At 42.8% G+C, this 17,793-nt stretch overlaps 1 protein-coding gene across 7 annotated transcripts in view; it reads left to right on the plus strand.

Annotated features, from left to right (window-relative positions):
* Positions 1-17,793, plus strand: part of CDHR1 (cadherin related family member 1) — a 44,977-nt gene that overhangs the window by 22,505 nt on the left and 4,679 nt on the right. For 6 of the 7 annotated variants that reach the window (XM_085064100.1, XM_085064095.1, XM_085064094.1 and 3 more), the window contains 6 exons: positions 217-420; positions 3,482-3,634; positions 7,276-7,440; positions 9,485-9,552; positions 12,068-12,296; positions 13,224-13,478. In XM_085064100.1, the coding sequence (XP_084920226.1) occupies positions 217-420; positions 3,482-3,634; positions 7,276-7,440; positions 9,485-9,552; positions 12,068-12,296; positions 13,224-13,478 (1,074 nt within the window). The remainder of the gene's footprint in view (positions 1-216; positions 421-3,481; positions 3,635-7,275; positions 7,441-9,484; positions 9,553-12,067; positions 12,297-13,223; positions 13,479-17,793) is intronic. The other variant, XM_085064099.1, reaches the window with a different exon arrangement.

Genomic DNA, 17,793 nt, shown 5'->3' on the forward strand with positions numbered 1-17,793 from the left:
CTGGGCCTTTATTGGGACTGGTTTATTACCATAATGTTCTAATCATCATAAACTTCAGTGTGAAATGGACTGAGGTTTTAGAGAAATATAAGTCTATGAATCTTCCCACAAGTTAGTGTGTTAGAGTGTTTTGCACATGTGGAATAATACCTGAACGTGAACCTGAAGAAAGAGAAATTATCCTCATCATTCTTTTCTCCCTTCTGCCTGCTGCAGGCATCAGAGGTCAGTCAGGAAGGTGACATCTCTGAGCACACATTTGCCATGGTGACCATACGGGTGGTCGACCTCAACAACCATCCACCTACGTTCTATGGAGAAAATGGTCCTCAGAACAGGTTTGAGCTGACCATGTACGAGCATCCCCCAGAGGGTGAAATCTTGAGGGGATTGAAGATTACAGTCAATGACTCAGATCAGGTAAATGGAAACTATGTGGACTTTCAGTTTTCCTGTCCTATTTTCCCAAAGACTAGAAGAGCTGTCAGATGGGGAAATGTAATTTTAGAAACTCAGCTGCTTCACCTGCGCTCCCTAAAAGCCTAGGATAGACAAAGTAGCTGTAGGGTCCAATACCACAGAGGGCCTGGACCCAGGAGTACAGTTACTCTATGCCATACTGTTTTGTCAGTGGGAAGGGTGGTCCTAAACCTGCAAGCCAGTTCTTGTGGCAACCAAAGCTGAACAGTCCCTAGGAACTTCCCTAACTACTGGTGGTGTTCACTTGTTGCCAGTGTATTGTCCAAGAACATACTCCCTTTGAACATTTTCTTGGAGGTTCCAAGCCCTTTAGTAACCTCATGTGCAATTGCTGTCTGTATCTTCTCCAGCCCCTACAGGAAACAATACTGTCAATGCCCTTTTATCACAGTGTGTTGTCCTTCTGGCCTTTATGTTACAGTCAGGGTCTGCAGTGCATGCTTTGATAAATCATTCCCTCTGGAGTGATAATTTTTAGGTAGTCTTAAAAATTATGCCAGAGCCAAACTAACTCTAAGCAGATAAAGGAAAAGGAAAGAAGATGCCATCCATCTCAGCCTGGTGTCTGACTGACCTGTGATGCCTGTAGGTACTATGGCAATGGTTGCTATAGGGACCCCTAAGCTAAATACTGTATGAATGACATCCATCTGAGTTAGCCTCAGGTTAGGCAGTGACAAGAAAAAAGCTTAATGCGTCTGCGAATTGTATTACTATTGGAAAGAGCTCTCTTCTGTAACAGTGCTCAGTATTGTGCTGGTTTGATGGTATTGTACTTTATCAAACCCACTGGCTTCTTCCCCCTCCCTCCTGCTGCTCTGCAGTGAGCAGATAAATGACTGCTTTCAAAGCAGTGCTACGTCTATCCTGCTATTGTCACGGGGGATGGTGCTGCAGAAGGGGAGAAACAAAACCCATCTCTTCTCTTTGGAGACAAAATATATATCTAGGCTGACAAAATATTCAGGCTGCAAGTTAGGCTATAAAATAAGCAGAAAACATTGATAAATACAGTGTATAGATTTCTCAAGAAGCTTCCTAGGACACATCACTTTAGGGGGGGTGGGTTGCTTTTCTTTTAGGGCAGAGAATGCAATGTTTTCCCTTCCGTGCAAGATGACTGTGTAGAGAAGAGAATTAAACATGTGTCTGTTTCTGCCACAGCTACTAGAGACTCTTTTGGGGAGTGGATGATACAAGTGAGGAGTAGGAAGCTGTGGGCAAGGTCTGGTTTAGGCCTACAGTTTGATGGAAATGCCATCCTTACTTGCAAGAAAATTATACAGAAACTTCTCCCCCAGATCTCTTCCACAGGATTTGGGCCTCAGTGCTGCTGTTCCTCCAGTGATTCCTGTGTCCCACGTCCTGTCTGCTTGGAGACATGCAGCAGCATGGCTTGCTCCGAGTAGATCTGGCTTCTGTGAACATCACTGGCAGAAATCACTCAGCTGTTGGCGGGAGGCAGTTCTCTCCCTATCCCATGCCACCCTTCTAGTCAAGTACAGTTCCACATGCAGAGGACTTTGTATTGTCAGACTGTCCACTCTCCCCATCAGCACTGTTTTCCACAGTCCAGCAGCTCTGGCTTTGTGTGTTTGGCTTTACTATCCAGCAAAAGAGAGCCTGTTATCATCTCGGTAGCTGGGGGGTGGGTTTGTGTGACCAAACAACACAGACCATTGAGTTTGGATCCAAGGTCATTCTGTTTCCCTTAAGGGACTACTGCTGAATACTTTTTCCTCTTGACATGAGCTAGGGCTGCATCAAGAACTGCTCATAACAAGCCCTCCAGGGATACAGCTGAAAGTAAAGTTGTCCTGTTTGAAAGTTATTATTAGATATTCCTCATCTCAAGATTCATGCTACAGGGAGAACGTGGCACCAGGCAGGCAGTGAATCTGGCTGTTTTTCACAGTGTAAACATGACATTGAGAAATCGGTGAACCCAGAGTTTGGTGAGGTAGGCTCAGCTCATTTTCACACCTTCCCTGTAAGGCAGAAATATGAGAATCCTGATTTCATGTTTTCTCTTACATGCTCCAGTTTGGTTTAAAAGAATTAGTCCTGACCAGCTGCCTCTGGCTCACTCTTCCCAACTTGCACACAAGTGAGGGTAACCTTTTAGTTACTGCTGCTTCCCATGTTCTCCCTGGCTAGAAGGTTTATCTGTGTAATGGGATTTGCCTTCTAACGTCACCTGGAGCTGTAAGTGTGTGTCAGATTTTATTCTCCAAAAGTGAATAAAATCTCCTCTCTCCCCACAAGTGCATCAACTTCCGAAAGGTTTCGTGTTTGCATCTCTGGGATAGCTTAATCCAGTCAGTGCAAAATGTGGAGTACCACATCTGTTTGGAAATTGTGTATCTTTGTGATTCTCCATCTTCATCATTCCAGGCTGAGTTCTTAGACACAGGCTGGACATTAGAAGTATTCAAGGCCAGGCCAGATGGGGCTCTGGGCAACCTGGTCTAGTGGAAGGTGTCCCTGCCTGTGGGAGAGGGGGTGGAATTTGGTGATCTTAAATGTCCCTTCCAACCCAAACCATTCTGTGAGACTGGGTTTTTGAGGGTTGTGTTGGCCTTACTCAAGCAGTTCAGTTGTCTTTCCTTGGTAGGAAGCAGGAAGAGGCAGGACTTGCCTGCCAATGTGCACATGGTGTCACCTCTGTCTAGCTCACAGTGTGTGGCACAAAGCCCAAGGCTGCTTGCCACAAGATTCCTCTCTTAGCCAGGCCTGCTGCAGGGTTTTTCCATTATGACTGAAAGAATAACCAAGCTTGTCAATCTATTTTAAGGAAAGCTGTGTCTGTCTTGTGACTAGGGTTGGAGGGATTATACAACTAAGCTTCTTAGCAGTCTCCTGCCCAGGGGATGGAGAGCAGAGGGCTCTAAGCAGTAAGACTCATTCTCATTTTATATAGTTTGAAGAAACAGAGCAATCTAGGCTGTAAGAAATGTGCCATTCACTGAAAAAAATGTGCCATATCTGCTTTTATTCACAGGGAGCCAATGCTAAATTCAACCTCCGTCTTGTTGGACCTGGTGGCATCTTCCGAGTGGTTCCTCAAACTGTCCTGAATGAGGCTCAGGTTACAATAATAGTGGAAAATTCTGCTGCTATTGACTATGAAAGCTTCAAGGTGTTAACCTTCAAGGTACTTCTGCTTTCCAGGTCCTCTTTTTCAGTGTATACCTGTGTGTACGATTTGTATCTGATGTGATTTAGCTTCTTAATCCACCTGGAGCTGTATGATGCATTATCAGTGACATGCTATTCCATGTAAGGGAAATTCATTTCTGCCTCTGGTTCACCACCTTCACAAGATTTAATGGATGCATCTGTGGACTGATCTCCCTCTGGAAACTGTACATGTTGGTGGCTCTGAATCATTCTAGACTGAACCCTGAGGGTGGTACTTCTGCTCTCACAATGATAAATTCACAGGATGAAATCCTAATTTCTCTGCAGCTAGAACTTTACCTGCTTAGTGCTAAGTAATTTGATTCATGATCACGCTTTTGAATGTTGGCAGCCTGAAGACCCCAGCTGACTGGAAGATAATTCCCCAAAATTGCTCACTGCCTTTGTCAGAGTCTATCTATCTATATGGCCATTTGCAGGCTGACCTGAGGCTCACCCATGCTCTAAGCCAGCCATGCAAGAACCAGTTTCATCCAAAAGCTGGAACCTTGCATTATCACCTTCCCTGATGAATTCTTTGGCTCATCAACAAGATAATTCAGCAGTCTGGTTTTCTGTCAGCTGCCTCTGAGCATGAGTGTAGATGTTTCAGTTCTGACCGCAAAGAATTGCATAGAAAATCCCTGTAATATTTTTTTTATAATTGCCCAAACTATCTAGCTGAATATTAACATATGCTAGTTTTGTAATGTACAGAGAGTGGCATTTTTTGCACAGTCCAAAAGCCAAAATTCCTCAATTTCATTCTCCCCCTTGCTGCACGGTTTGCTTTATGTCCTTAGCAAGTTTCACTCCAGTATGTTTCAGGTCTCTTCCTGTAATGTTCCTAAGCCATTTTGAGCTTCATAGGTTATAGATGCTACAAAAATATGAGGCATCATTACTGTATTAAAGTGGAAGATTCTGAAAGAGCCATAAAATGCTACTGAAACTAATTATAATAAGCGCACATTTATTCAGGTTAAACTACAGTAAAGGATTTACCTATGGCCTCCTCATGAATACCAATAGAAATCAAAGTAGTTAATGTGATTGCCATGAACACCAAAAGAATTAATTACCAGGAAAAAGGATATATTTTTTTTATAGCTGAAGCAGTTATTCACCTTTTCTGTGTGTGTGTGTGTGTGTGTGTGTGTGTGTGAAATTATTTCTACTGGAGAAAGATTTTCCTAAATTATTTCTACTGGAGACCATAAGACTTTCCTTGAACAGTGCAGCCTTTGTCTAGATTCCAAATGGAGAAGGTGCAGCTGGATGATATGGTAGCAGTATATGGCAGCAAATACTTTATAAAGACCTCATTGCTGGCTTCATTTTCCTGCAAAGTTCAAATCACTTGCTACCCAGTTTTAGTTGTCAGTGTAGTCATGCTGGTTAGAATTTTGGAAAAAATATATTTCTATTTAATGTGTATCCCACAGCAGCTTTGAGAGGTTATTTTCAGGTTTTGGGTTCTTTTCTGCAAGCAATGATCCCTCTCCTCTAGTTTGTCTTTGAAGAATTAAATCCAGAGGATAATTAAAGCTAATTGGACTGGGAGATGCACTGAAAAAATTTCTGAAGCAAAGGCTACTAGAGAGACCTATCTTACATTTAGTGCTGGCTCTTAAATGTAGTTGGTAGTCAGGACTTCCTTCATTTTCAGATGTCCAAGAGCTCGAATGTGTTTCCCAAAGTATGGCAGCCATGGCAATTCACACATCTTTCAAATCCCTCTGCCACAGGGGCCAGATACTGATGCCTCTTTTTGTTATGGGCTGCCATGCTTTGGGGGCAAACCTGCCTTCCACCTCCTGCAGCTTAGAGCACATTGTGCCTTGACAGGAGCCTGGACACACTGCAGACACTCACATCTGCAGACTGGGACCAAGTGAGGCTGCAATTATCTTCAGTTGCCAAAATCAAATTCTATTTGAGGAGGTTTTTGCTGATGTCCCTTCAAAAATTTCTTTTGCTGTAACACCTGAGACTCCCAACCACAAAAGTTAGCACAGAGATGCAGTGACCAAGCTCCCCTTTTAGAGCACATGTGTCCTGCAGTAATTGCAAGCAATCCTTTGAGATTTATTTCCTCTCTTTACTTTCAACCATTATAAATATTCACACAGCAGGAACAGCTCTGGGAGATGACACTGTGATACCCTTTTCCCTGTCCACTTGAACAGCTCCCCACCCTCCCCTTTCACCTCGAGTTGATACAAATGCCTCCAGATCTGGCAGAGCAGAGGCTTAAGCACAGTATGTGCCCCTCCACCATTCAGCAGTGCCACTGCTGGTGAGCATCACTGGCCGAGGATGAGCTCCCACAGCCACAGCACCAGTGGAGCAGGGGATGCTGCCACAGCCCTGCTTCTCCTTCCAAAGCTCACTTAGGCATTCACCCTCTTTGTGGGAGCTCCTGGGACAAGCCTCCTAGGAATTAAACCCTGTGCAGCCTGGTTTTTCAGCTGAGCCTCTTATATCTCAGTTCATGTACTGCTCAGTAGTCTATTAATGTTGTGCTGTCTTGCTAGAGCCCTCGTGCTTTGGGTTAATTAGGTCTCTGCCCAAGCATGAAAACCAAACATTAGACCATTGCTCCTGGTGTTAGCCATTTGGGCTCAGCCCCTACAGAGCCCAAGACTGATGTCCTAGTGCTGACCCTGTGTGATGTAGCTACCCATGGGACAGATGCCTGGGACAGATGCTGTGAAGGTCATAGTGTCTCTCAGTACCTGTTGCTGGAACTGCTCTTTCTTGCTCAGCCTCACACCATCTGAGCTTGCTGCTCTACTAGCAGAGGCATCCTACTGATACACCCCAAATCCAGCAGATTTTGCTCATTAAGGAGCAGATAAATAAAGTAGCGACACTCATTTTGCTCCGTGTGGTTGCCTGTCCTTTCAGATTATAAGAGCAGTTATAAGAATGTGTGGTGTCAGAGCTCTCTGCTCTCCTCAGAGACAGTGCAGCAATTCAAAAGCCCCCATGGTTATCTGATAAAGCCCTAATCAGCATCAGGCAATGAGAGCCAGAGTCCCATGAAGTCTGGTGGTAGGAATTCTCACAGTCCGTGAGAAATGGAATTCTGCTGTACATGCCTGATGCCTGACCATTTGGGGTGGGGATAATGCTGCTTCAAAACAACTGGTTCTATTATCACCTTACCCTGTTTGGTGAAGTTTATTGTTCCTGACTTCTTTCCTGATGAAAAACTTCTTCTACAAAAGAACACGATTAAATTGATGTAGTTATTCAAAATAATTCAGCGCTTATGTTTCCCAGAGTTCTAGGAGCTGCCCAGGAATGATTGTTTGTAGGCTTCTACATGGCTTTTGGATGTGTATTGGTCAGTTATGACAAGTCACATCTGTCAGATGAAGTCAGTATGAATACACAGGTTTGAAGTCCTCTTCCCACAGCTTGATTGCCCATCACAAGCACACACAGATGAGCAGAGGCTGCACATTGACCTGGCTCATCATCTCCCTGCTCCTGAGCTGTCTGGTCCAACCAGGCTAAAATGCACCAATGTGCCATGGGTAGTGGAGGAAGCTCTTCTAAGAGAAAGAATAGCTGCTTTGCAGTGATTTCCTGTTTTTCTCTTCCTAGCTTCTTGCAATAGAGGTGAACACACCAGAGAAATTCAGCTCGACGGCTGACATAGTGATTCGCTTGCTGGATACCAATGACAATGTCCCAAAGTTCTCCTCTGACTACTACATTGCCAGGATCCCCGAGAACTCCCCAGGGGGCTCAAATGTAGTTGCTGTTACAGTAAGTTTCACTCACCTCTTAAGAAATGTTCTCTTTTCTGGGTGTCTGTGGAGACAGTTCAAGCACCTTAAAAACAGTGGACAGAGACAAGTAGCAAATCTTACTCACCTTCAACTCTGGACCAAATTCCAATTCCTGTCCAGAATCAACAGAAAAAAAGCACTTCAGGAAAAAATAAAGTTTTAGGCAAATATTTTTTAGAACAACAAGGGCCACCTGCTTTTAACACAAATCACATGGCCTTTGAGTACTAAGAAAGCCCTAGCCAAATCAGTGTCCAGCGGGAAGATTCAGTTATGGCTAAGTGGAATTGGATTTACTGGATTTGCTTGCTTAAGTATGAGTAAAAAGAAAACAAGATGGCTGCTTAGCAAGTATTAGTCTCCTCCTCTTGGGAGAAACCTGGAATTATGCCTGTGCTAAAGGCACAATGAAACACCTAATGAAGGCAATAATATAAAATTAAAATGCTTAGAGCTGGAGAAAAAATACGCTTATAGATATTCTAGTATCTCACATTTTCACAGAAAGAAAGTCAGGGTATCACATGAGCCCTGAGTGCTGGAGGAGCATTTCCAGCTGTCTCTCTCTAATGCAACTGCTGGGACTGGAAACAGCCCTCATATCACAAAGCCAAGAAAGCTCCTGGCCACCTGGGGCTCGGTGGATGATGCAAGTCACCTTGCAGATGCCCCACAAGTAAGGATGGTGGAGGCAGGTTGCCAGAGATCTCCAGCACAAACTGGCAGCAAGAAAGAAAATTAAATAACCCGAATAATAAAGCGCTGAAAGCAGATTTTAGGGATGGAAGAATCAAAGGAGTGAAACATAACAGAGAAAAGGTTATTATATAAAACTAATAGGAAAGCTATTAGATACTCATAAACATTATTATCTTTGATGTAATCGGGATAAAAAAATTCTAGGATGTGGACAGGAAAAAAAAAGATATTTAAAAAATGTTTGCAGAAGCAACAAAACTTCCCAGCCAAAGTGTGCAGGACAGTGTGGCTGAAAGTGTACCCATGTAAAATCTAGTCATGTGCTGTCAACTCTGTACTTGACCCAGATTCATAACTACATGTGAAAAACTAAGATGTTTCAGGTACTCAGAATGGCAGTTCTGGAGGAAGTCCCAGGTATGCATACCTTTTAAGAAAAGTTAGACAGTACTAAAGTAGGCTGTGGGCAAAATTATGGGGTGAGAGAATCTGAACAGCTCATGCCAAAGAACAAAACAATATCTATCAGCAGTGCTGAAGGTGTGTTATGTTAACTGTGCAGGAATCAAAGACACTGTTTCAGCTCTCAAATATTTAAACAGGAAGATGAATGAATCAACCAGTGCCACCATGAATTTTGATGGCCAGATACAATGGTATAACACCTCTTCAGAACTATCAAAGAAGCAGGAGCTTATGGAAACAGCTGCTACCAAATCAATAGCTTTCCTAATCCTGAGCTAAGAAAGGAAGCCAACAAGAGTATGAAACAAAGATATCATGTGGGGTAGTATTTGCATTATTAAAAGTCACACAGGCACAAGAGTGATTAAAATATAAACAAAGCTGAAATACAATGTATAGATTGAAACATTTGTTATTCATTACTTTAAATTGAATCAATTAAACAAGCAGAAGCTTAAAAATACTCTATAAAAAGTAAATTATTTTGTCTAGGGAATATTCATTAACGTTTAACTGATAATGAGGAAGGTTTGAGAGCTGGCAGTGTGTCCATGTCTTTAAGATTATCTCCATCTCTATCAAAGGAGGATGAGGTAACTGTGGATGGATGGGGCCACCTAGCGTCACTCTCCCTGCCAGAGCCCCCGGGCACCAGGGACAGTGTTCCTGCGACTAGCAGTGACATTTCCTTGTGTTAGGTTGTGCACTTGGTAGGAGCATATTTGCCCATGTGGTTTCCCACTAAAAATGTGATGGCAAAGAGACTAAAAACCATTCGGGCCTGTTGTTAAAAGAAAAATGAAACATTTCTTTTTACATTTTAGTAACTAAAACTCTCTTTTTTTTCTTTTCTTAAGGCTACAGATCCAGATTCAGGGCTTTGGGGAGAAATCAAATACTCTATCTATGGAACAGGAGCAGATCTGTAAGTAACAAGTGAATAAATAAAACTACATAAGCTCTAAGTGGAGCTCTAAAAGAATTTTAAAAGAAAGCTAGCAGGTTCATTCTTGATCTGTGCATTTCCAAGGCCATTTATGCCATGTTCTTCATGAGTTCTGTGAACACAACAGTAAAACTAGTGTGATCATTAAACATCTGCTTCATGAACCCAAGGAATTCTACCCACAAACCCTCAAAGAGGTATAAGGCAGCTGAAGTATCAATACAGAGGATTTGTTCAATCACCATTTGAAAAACACTTCTAAGAGAAAGAGAGGTTTTAGTTTAGTTGTGAAAACTCAGTTCTACAGAAAAAGAATCTCTTGTTCTTTCCACTTGCCTTTCCATATGGCTGTACAAATAGCTCTTGTCAAAATAAATCAAGAAAGACAAGATATTCAAGGATATAAACTTCAGATTTGGAGGTCAGCTGCACTGGGTGTTAAAAACCTTTCATATATTTAAACATAATAGTCCTGCATCAGGAAGAAATGGAAGCTGATGCTTACTTTATTTGGTAACAATGCCTCCCTCCCTCTCTCTGTCTTTGGGGACAGTGCTGGGGGTAGAACATCTTGAAACATTGGTTCCTTCACACCATGTCCATCCCAGCTCCCAGACATGGCTGGGATCAGTGACATGGCTGTCACAGATATTCCTGCTGGAACCTGCAGCTGCTGGATGTGGCAGGGCTGCAGGCAGAATGCTGGAAATGAATGAGCTTTTCAGGCACTCATTCCCAGAATCTGTTCTTCTCGGTACGTTATCCTCCTGGAGCAAAAGCTGAACTCTTCTTGTTAAGGTGAAAGCTATTTAGGAGGCACAATCAAAGTCCAAAATCCAAGATGTTAAGGGTGAACCTCTTTGGTAGCCAGAAGGATACACATATGGGAGCATTTCCACGATGGATTATTTTGAGCTCTTCACTAAGTCTTTAAGCTAACTGCACAGAGAGAAGCAAGAAAAGGTCATGTCATGCAGGCAGACCTCTTAGGTTTAGAATGTAGCAGCTGGTGGAAAGAAGCTTGAGAAGGTTGTTGACAAAGGATTTAGGGGGAAAAAAATGTAAGCACAACTTTATTCTGATTGGCATTATGGGGATGCTCAGACTCACTGTTCTTATGCTGTTGAATGAAGAAATTATGATGTGAACTTTTCTTCTTCTTAAGTATTTTTGTTTGTTTTCCTCATGCCAAAATGGCATAGCTCTGCAAAGCTGGATTGATTTTTCTTGCCCTGGCACCTCCCGATCTGCTGAACACACAGTTTGATGCAGATAGGAGAATTTCAACTAGAGGCACAATGTTTCTGTCTTGGATATTACATCAGTGGGTGTGCAGTTGCGTGGGCAGAAAGATAAGTTGTACTGGAGTAAGAGAAATAGTGTTAACTGTTGAAGATGAAACCAATATGACGGTGATCCTGCTTTGTAATCCAAACTGCCAGTGGGAGCACTTCTATTCTTCCACTAAAAAGGGAATGATGAGAGTGCTCTCTGCATGGTTAGGCTGGGCACTGTCTTAGACACTTAGCACAGGCACTGTCTCCTACACCGCTATTTCCACCTCCAGATGTGGGATTTCATCAAAACTTGTATTTGTATTTAACAGGGTTATGAGAACAATTAAAGATTCTGGATTGCTAGATGCTGCTTTTATAATCACTCTCAATTGCATTCACAGCTGGAATACAGGAAATATTTTGTTACCCAGTATATTGATCAAAGAATATATAAAAACTTTCATCTGTTAAAAGCTCTACTGCTTGGAGCCTATTCTGGCAGTCCATTTTAAAAAAAACACTGTGTTGGTATCTTCTCTGTAAATCCAGACTTTGGGCTGACACTTTTGACAGTGTCTCTGTAATTACAAATGTGTAGAATTGAACTTGCAACAGATATATCTGAACACCCACTCCATCCCAGCATCAGTCTATGGAAAAATTATTATTTTTGGAGAAGATCATTTGCCCTGTAGTTTGGGAGATTTGAGAGCAGATATTTTCCTACCCATTCTGAGAAGTGAAGAGCTTAAACATGATATGCTTCACACTTCCTTTAGCTACTTAGGTGATATAAATCAATCCTAATTTATGCAGGACATAATCTATTACACTACACTTTTAAACTGAAAAAATAAAGTAAAAATAGATTTAATGTTTTCCTTTTAATGCAAGGAAATTGGTCTGGGAGAAGGCCATAACACTGAGCATTACTGAGGACAAAGACTTTTAATGGAAAATGCAGCTAAAATGGCTAAGGCACAAGAGATAGAAAACTATGAGACTATGAGACATTGATAGTTCTCTGGAGTTTTCAAGCCTGAAGGAACTACACAAAAACTAGGTAGATTTGGAAACATCAGCAAGAGAGGAATTGGGTGAGGAGTGCCAGTGTCTGGGCACAGCATTTGCGTGTTTACAGCCTGGAGCAAAGATGGGCTCTAAACTCACATTAAGTGACCAAAAAACCAAAAAGTCTTCTCATGCTTCTTGTCCAGGTTCCTAATCCACCCATCAACAGGTATAATTTACACCCAACCATGGGCTGTACTGGATGCTGAAGTGAACTCCAAGTATAATTTCTATGTGAAAGCAGAGGACACAGATGGGAAATACAGCTTGGCTGAAGTGTTTATCACCGTGCTAGATGTCAATGACCACTCTCCAGAGTTCAATGAAAACATCCAGGAAAAGACGATGATCATCGGGTCACCGGTGAAGATAGAGGTGAGAGATGGCACTTTGTGTCACAAAGCAGAGGCACTGTCTGTCACAAAACAGAGTGCTTTGGAAAAGCCCTGGCTCTGCTGTTTACTCTCATGGGTCACGGGTCATGATGAATGTCTGAAAGCTGCCTTTTCCTGCAGCTTTATTTTGCACATCCATTTGGATGTAACAAATGGATTAAAGTGTGAATTATAGCATTTACTGACTACTGAGAAAGAGAAATAAATTCTATAGGTAGAATATAAAATTCTATTATAGTATTTGAACAATCAGCTGTTGGACAATCCTGGATTATACAGTGATCACAAGAAGCCCAAATAAGATAAGTGAATGAAAGGACAGGGTTTGGAATACTTAACCTTCCTGACACCCCTTTGTGTTCAACCACACAACTTAGTTCCCTTCGTTTTATAGAATGGTATTCATTGATCCAGTATGGAACAGAAGGGGAAAAAATGCAGTAACAATTCCCTGGCAAAGGAGCAGAACATCCTATGTTACACACATCTGAATGCATAATGAAGTCTGATCACACAATACCTAACGTTAGTTGAATAAATACCACAGCACAAAAATTAAGGCAGCTATAGTTTATGGCATGGGGCTAATCCCATTGTTCTTTATCACTTCACATTTGTCTCCTACACTGCATAAGAAGCTCCCCAGCTGAGGACCATTTGCATTCAACTGATAGGTTACAGTTCAGTTTTTTCTCTGATTTTATTTCATCGCAAATAGAAATCACTTATAAAGAAAGAAGCTTAGTCCTGCTGTTTTTCACTAGAAAATGTAGGTTAGCTTCCAAGATGAAATGAAAGCAGCCCAGTCATGGCACAGATACCATCAGAAGTGAATGCTCAGAAGCTTTTTGTCCTCAGGCAAAGATAGAAGCAATAACACCTTGGTTTTTCACACTTCCCCTACCAGGCTATAGACCAAGATGCAGAAGAACCCAATAACATTGTGGATTATTCCATCATGCAAGCAGATCCAGCCAATGTGTTTGACATAGACCAAAGCACTGGGGAAATCAAGCTGAAATCCTATATCCGTTCTCTGGACATCATCCACAACATCACAAAAAACAAAGACTGCATATGGTCACTGGTGGTGCAGGCCAAAGACCGAGGCTCCCCGTCCTTCAGTACCACAGCAGTTCTGAAAATTGATATCACAGAAGAGGTAAGCAAGTGTTTTAGAAAAATTCTTATGGAAGATGATCCCTGAAAGGCACCAAAGGATAGATGTTGCTTGCTTCATTTCTGAGACTTTCTGGCCAGCTCTGTTTTGTAGAGTGTTTCTAGAGCCTTGTGGTGAAGCTGGATTCTACAGCCACAAATGTAAAAGGTATCTTGATCAGAAATACTGCAAAGGTACAAAGGTAGGAGCATGATGTGATTGGGAGATGAGTTTCTTGTTAGAGATTAAGAATTATAGATTCCTGGGAGTAAAGGTAAATCCCTTTAGTGTTAAATTTCTGCTCTTTTGTTTTCATGCAGGAGAAGAATAAAATCTTTCTTCCTTACAAAAAGTGAGTGGAAAGTAGCTGGGGTCTAAGTGAAATAAATCAGACAAATCAACCTAAGTGACATAGGAACAGTGATAAAAAACTTTATAAAAATGCTTTAAAGAACACAGAACTTTGGGTGTGCAGTATTATATTGCTGCAGTAATTACAGTATTATTAGCAGCTGAAAAAAGGAGACTCTAAAAGAGTCTTGCACATGTAGGTTGAGATTTTCCTTGGTTCAGCTTTCACATCAGCTGAAGAACAAGCAACGATTTATGGTGCACAGCCCATGCTTGCACGATTCTTATTTATTGTAAGTGCCTTGCCATGCCTTTAAGTAGGTACCAGTAGGGAGGAAATGGGCTTTAAAGTAGATGAGAAACACACCATTAGCCTGACAGTCTCTGGACCACACACATACCGGGCAGAGATGCAAATCTCATTCTACAGACAGCAGCTGGCCTTCTCTTTGTTTGGTCACAATGCTCCCACTGCTCTTTTGTCTGTTACAATCTTTCTCTGTTTTCTCTGTCTCCTCTCATTCCACTGATACTCCTTATGAGGCACATTCATATGATAGTTCTTGCACACAGTTCAGAGCCTGCTGGACTGCCAGGGCACTTGGGTCTGCCGTAGCAGGGCAGTGCCTGGCATGGGGCTGCCTGTTGGGGCGAGCCAGCCCTGCTGGCGTGGGCTGGACTTGCTGCTGCAAGGCTCTGCTGTGTGGAGCTGGGGGACTCTGCATGCTGGGTGTCTGTGGTAAGTCTAGAGATTTAGCCATTCTCACGAACAGAAAGGAAATGAACTGCTTAACACTTGGATTTCTCATGGAACCAGTTTTGGTGGGTTTTATGCAACAAATAAGAATTGCTGCCCGCCGCCAGCAGTGGGAGTACTTACCCTCCCTGGAGGCGTGTGTGGCATCGGGTGGACCCAGGCACTGTCCTCAAGCACTGTCCCTGCTGGTGGCCGCCAGCCTTCCCTTCCCTCCGGGTGAGCTGGAAACCTCTGTCAGCGTGTGGGGCTGATGGGTGTGAGTGGAGGGAGGGTGCCCCACACCTCCTCTGCTGGGGGACAGCCTGTCCCTGAACCGGCTGATGAACGACAACTGGAAGGAAAACAAAAGTAGCTGATACTCTGGGATAAAGAGTTTCCTGAATTGCCTTCTAGTGCTTGAAGCAACAGCAGCACCTGATGAAATATGGTGTCTTGTTTGAAGTCCCCTGTCTGCTTCCTTTTCTCGCCCTCCAGGGGTACATACATGGCAGAAACTGTGGGAGAGCCCTCCTCATAAAGTCTAAAAGGGTAGCAGAGAGGGCTGTGATGACATAGATTTGCTCACAGACACAGTTTTTTCCTTCTTCCCAAGCTCTTCTTGGTGCCAACAAAGAGCCTGAGACAGCAACAGCATCTTCTTTCTTCAAGTAGGTCTCTTCAGCAGGATCTGGGCTACTTATCTGATGTCACATCCTCCATAAGCTTTTGTACGTGTCTCTATTACTCCTTCCATTTCTTGCAATAATTTGGGTTGGTTGGGCTGGGTTTTTTTAATCCAAGAGCATCACATCTTTTTTTGCAGAAACGGATTTCAGTTTGCATGTGTCCAAAACCCTTGGTCACTCCCTGTGTCCCAGGGACAGCACAGTCACTTTGTGAAGAAAAACAATCTCTTGGTGCAGGGATATTGCCTACACACACTCTCTGAGGCTGTTACAAATGTGCATTTCATCCTTCTGTGCTCCAGCTGTACAAAGGCTCTTATTTCACTGTTTGGTGGGCATTTATGTATTACTGATTTTGGATAAGGGTATTTTTGAATGCATCCTCTAGAGGTTTCCTGCAGTGTTAATCACAGTAAGTAATTAAACAGGCATATTTTCTGATTAACGTTTACCATTGCAATTAGCACAAGTCTGTGCCCTTCGAGATGGATGCCTTGTGGCGAAGTTCAGCACTATTGCACATTAAAAGGGCCTTCTTTTCTTGGAATAATACAGTGCTAAAAAATCCAAAGGTCTTTTAATTTAACCGAGTCTGATTTTATGGAAATTGGTATTGAGGGGCATCTGTTAATATTCTATCTTTTCACAACAGAATAAAAAACATATGCTGGAAAAGCCAATCTTTTCCCATCCGTATGTCTCACTCAGAAATCTATTCCTGCTGCCTGAGATTTTCAGAGAAGGCTGATTCCCACTCCTGATCCTGAAGGTTGGCCTGATGGTGGCATCCCTCAGCCTCTTGATGACTCCACTGAGGTTCTGCAAATGTAGAGGGGGTGTTTATTTACACCTCTTCATGGACTGAGGCTTAACTCCATTTTTAGATAGCATAATCTGTAGTTCTTAATAGCTTTGGCCACTCATTTAGACTTCTAAATATAGCTGTTGAGTCTCAGTTTTAGATTCTCCTAACTGAAAGGTTCAACAGAAATCTTGGAAGTAACATGGCGATTTTCTCCTCTCCCCTACTAACTGCAAACATGGAAACTGTGCTTGATGGCACTGAACAGCCCTTGCCACATTTGCAGAGCAGTTAGCCTCTTCTTTCCACAGTTTCATGGACTTGAAAAAAGGATTGGTTTGACTTGAGAAGTCTTGTCCCATGCTGGTGTTTGTATTGCAAAGTGATGCAAACACAGCCTTCACATACAGTGACAGCACTGAGCTTTGGGATAAGCACTGTGGAGGCAGCTTGTGTTCTACCTCGGATCAGGAGTCACTTCTGAAGCAAATCTCTTGATCATCCCCTCATAATGTGGGGTGGCCTGTGCCTCACATTGCTCCAAGCACACAAAGTAGACTTCTTTCAGATGAAAATGTGGTTGCCTGGGCACCAACAGGCAGTCCCTCCCTGCAACCAGGCTAGAACAAAACACCAGGAACACTGAACATATGGAAGTGAGCTCCTCAAACCAGCTAGTTCGTTGTACAGATTGTCCAGATCCACTTGCTCACGTCAACACAGCCCGAGTTGTCTCTATCCCAATCATTGAATTGTTTAGGCTGGTAAAGACCTTTCAGATTGACTCCAACTGTTAACCCAGCACTGCCAAGTCCATCACAAAGCCATGGCCCTTAAGTGCCACATCTACAAATAATCTGCAATAGCTTGGGCTCTTAACAGGTTTGCCTGCTTACTTAGACTCCTAAATATAGCTGGTGAGCCTTGGCTGCTCTTGTGGTTGAACAGCTCAACCACATTCCTGTCGGGTCCAACTTCTAGATACTTGGGTCATGTCCTCTGCTCACTGCAACCCTTGCATTAGGAAAGGCTCTTGAGAAGCTGCCATAGCAAAAAAACCAATCAGAGCATTATCTTCTGTGAGCAGTGGTATTTAACTCCTTTGATGGCTGTTAAGAAAGAGTGTTTCTTCCAGGTCCTGACCCACAGAGATATGACAGCTTCCATTTCATCGTGTATTGGCTTTTCTTTTATGTGTACCAGAAAAACCAGCACTCTTCAAAATGCAGCATGCATTTTGGGAGAAAGCAACAGCTTCAGCAATTGCAAAGTGGCACTATTTGTTGACCCAGCTCTGTGACACTGCTGGTAATCAACACAAGGACTTGAAGGTGTTTTAAATGTGCACTTCCCATAAGCCCCTCTACAGCCTGGCTAAGATGATGACATTCCTGGCTTGTTTTGCAAGTTTTTCCTCCTGTTTATCCTGTGAGTGTCATGGCCATGACAAACACTGTGTGCTTACAAAATGCCTGGTTTTATGCAGAACAGTTGCTGCCCAAGGCTAATTCCAGGCAAAGCTTTGTATAGTAGAGGTCAAGTAACTAGAATAGAGGCTGAACCAGCTAGCTGTTAATAGGTTTAGTTCTGGTATTAATCATCTCTTCATCACTGAAAGCTCTGAACAGATGCCAGACTTGCTGAGACCAGACGACTGAACGAAGCCGAATGCCAAAACTCTCCATGCAAGTTTTATCTGTTCTTACCTCTGCAGCTGTAGTGCACTGGCAACATGTACTTCTG

The sequence above is a fragment of the Lichenostomus cassidix genome, chromosome 6 (assembly GCF_008360975.1).
Source record: "Lichenostomus cassidix isolate B80296 chromosome 6, HeHo_3.0, whole genome shotgun sequence".
Classification (NCBI taxonomy): Eukaryota; Metazoa; Chordata; class Aves; order Passeriformes; family Meliphagidae; genus Lichenostomus; species Lichenostomus cassidix.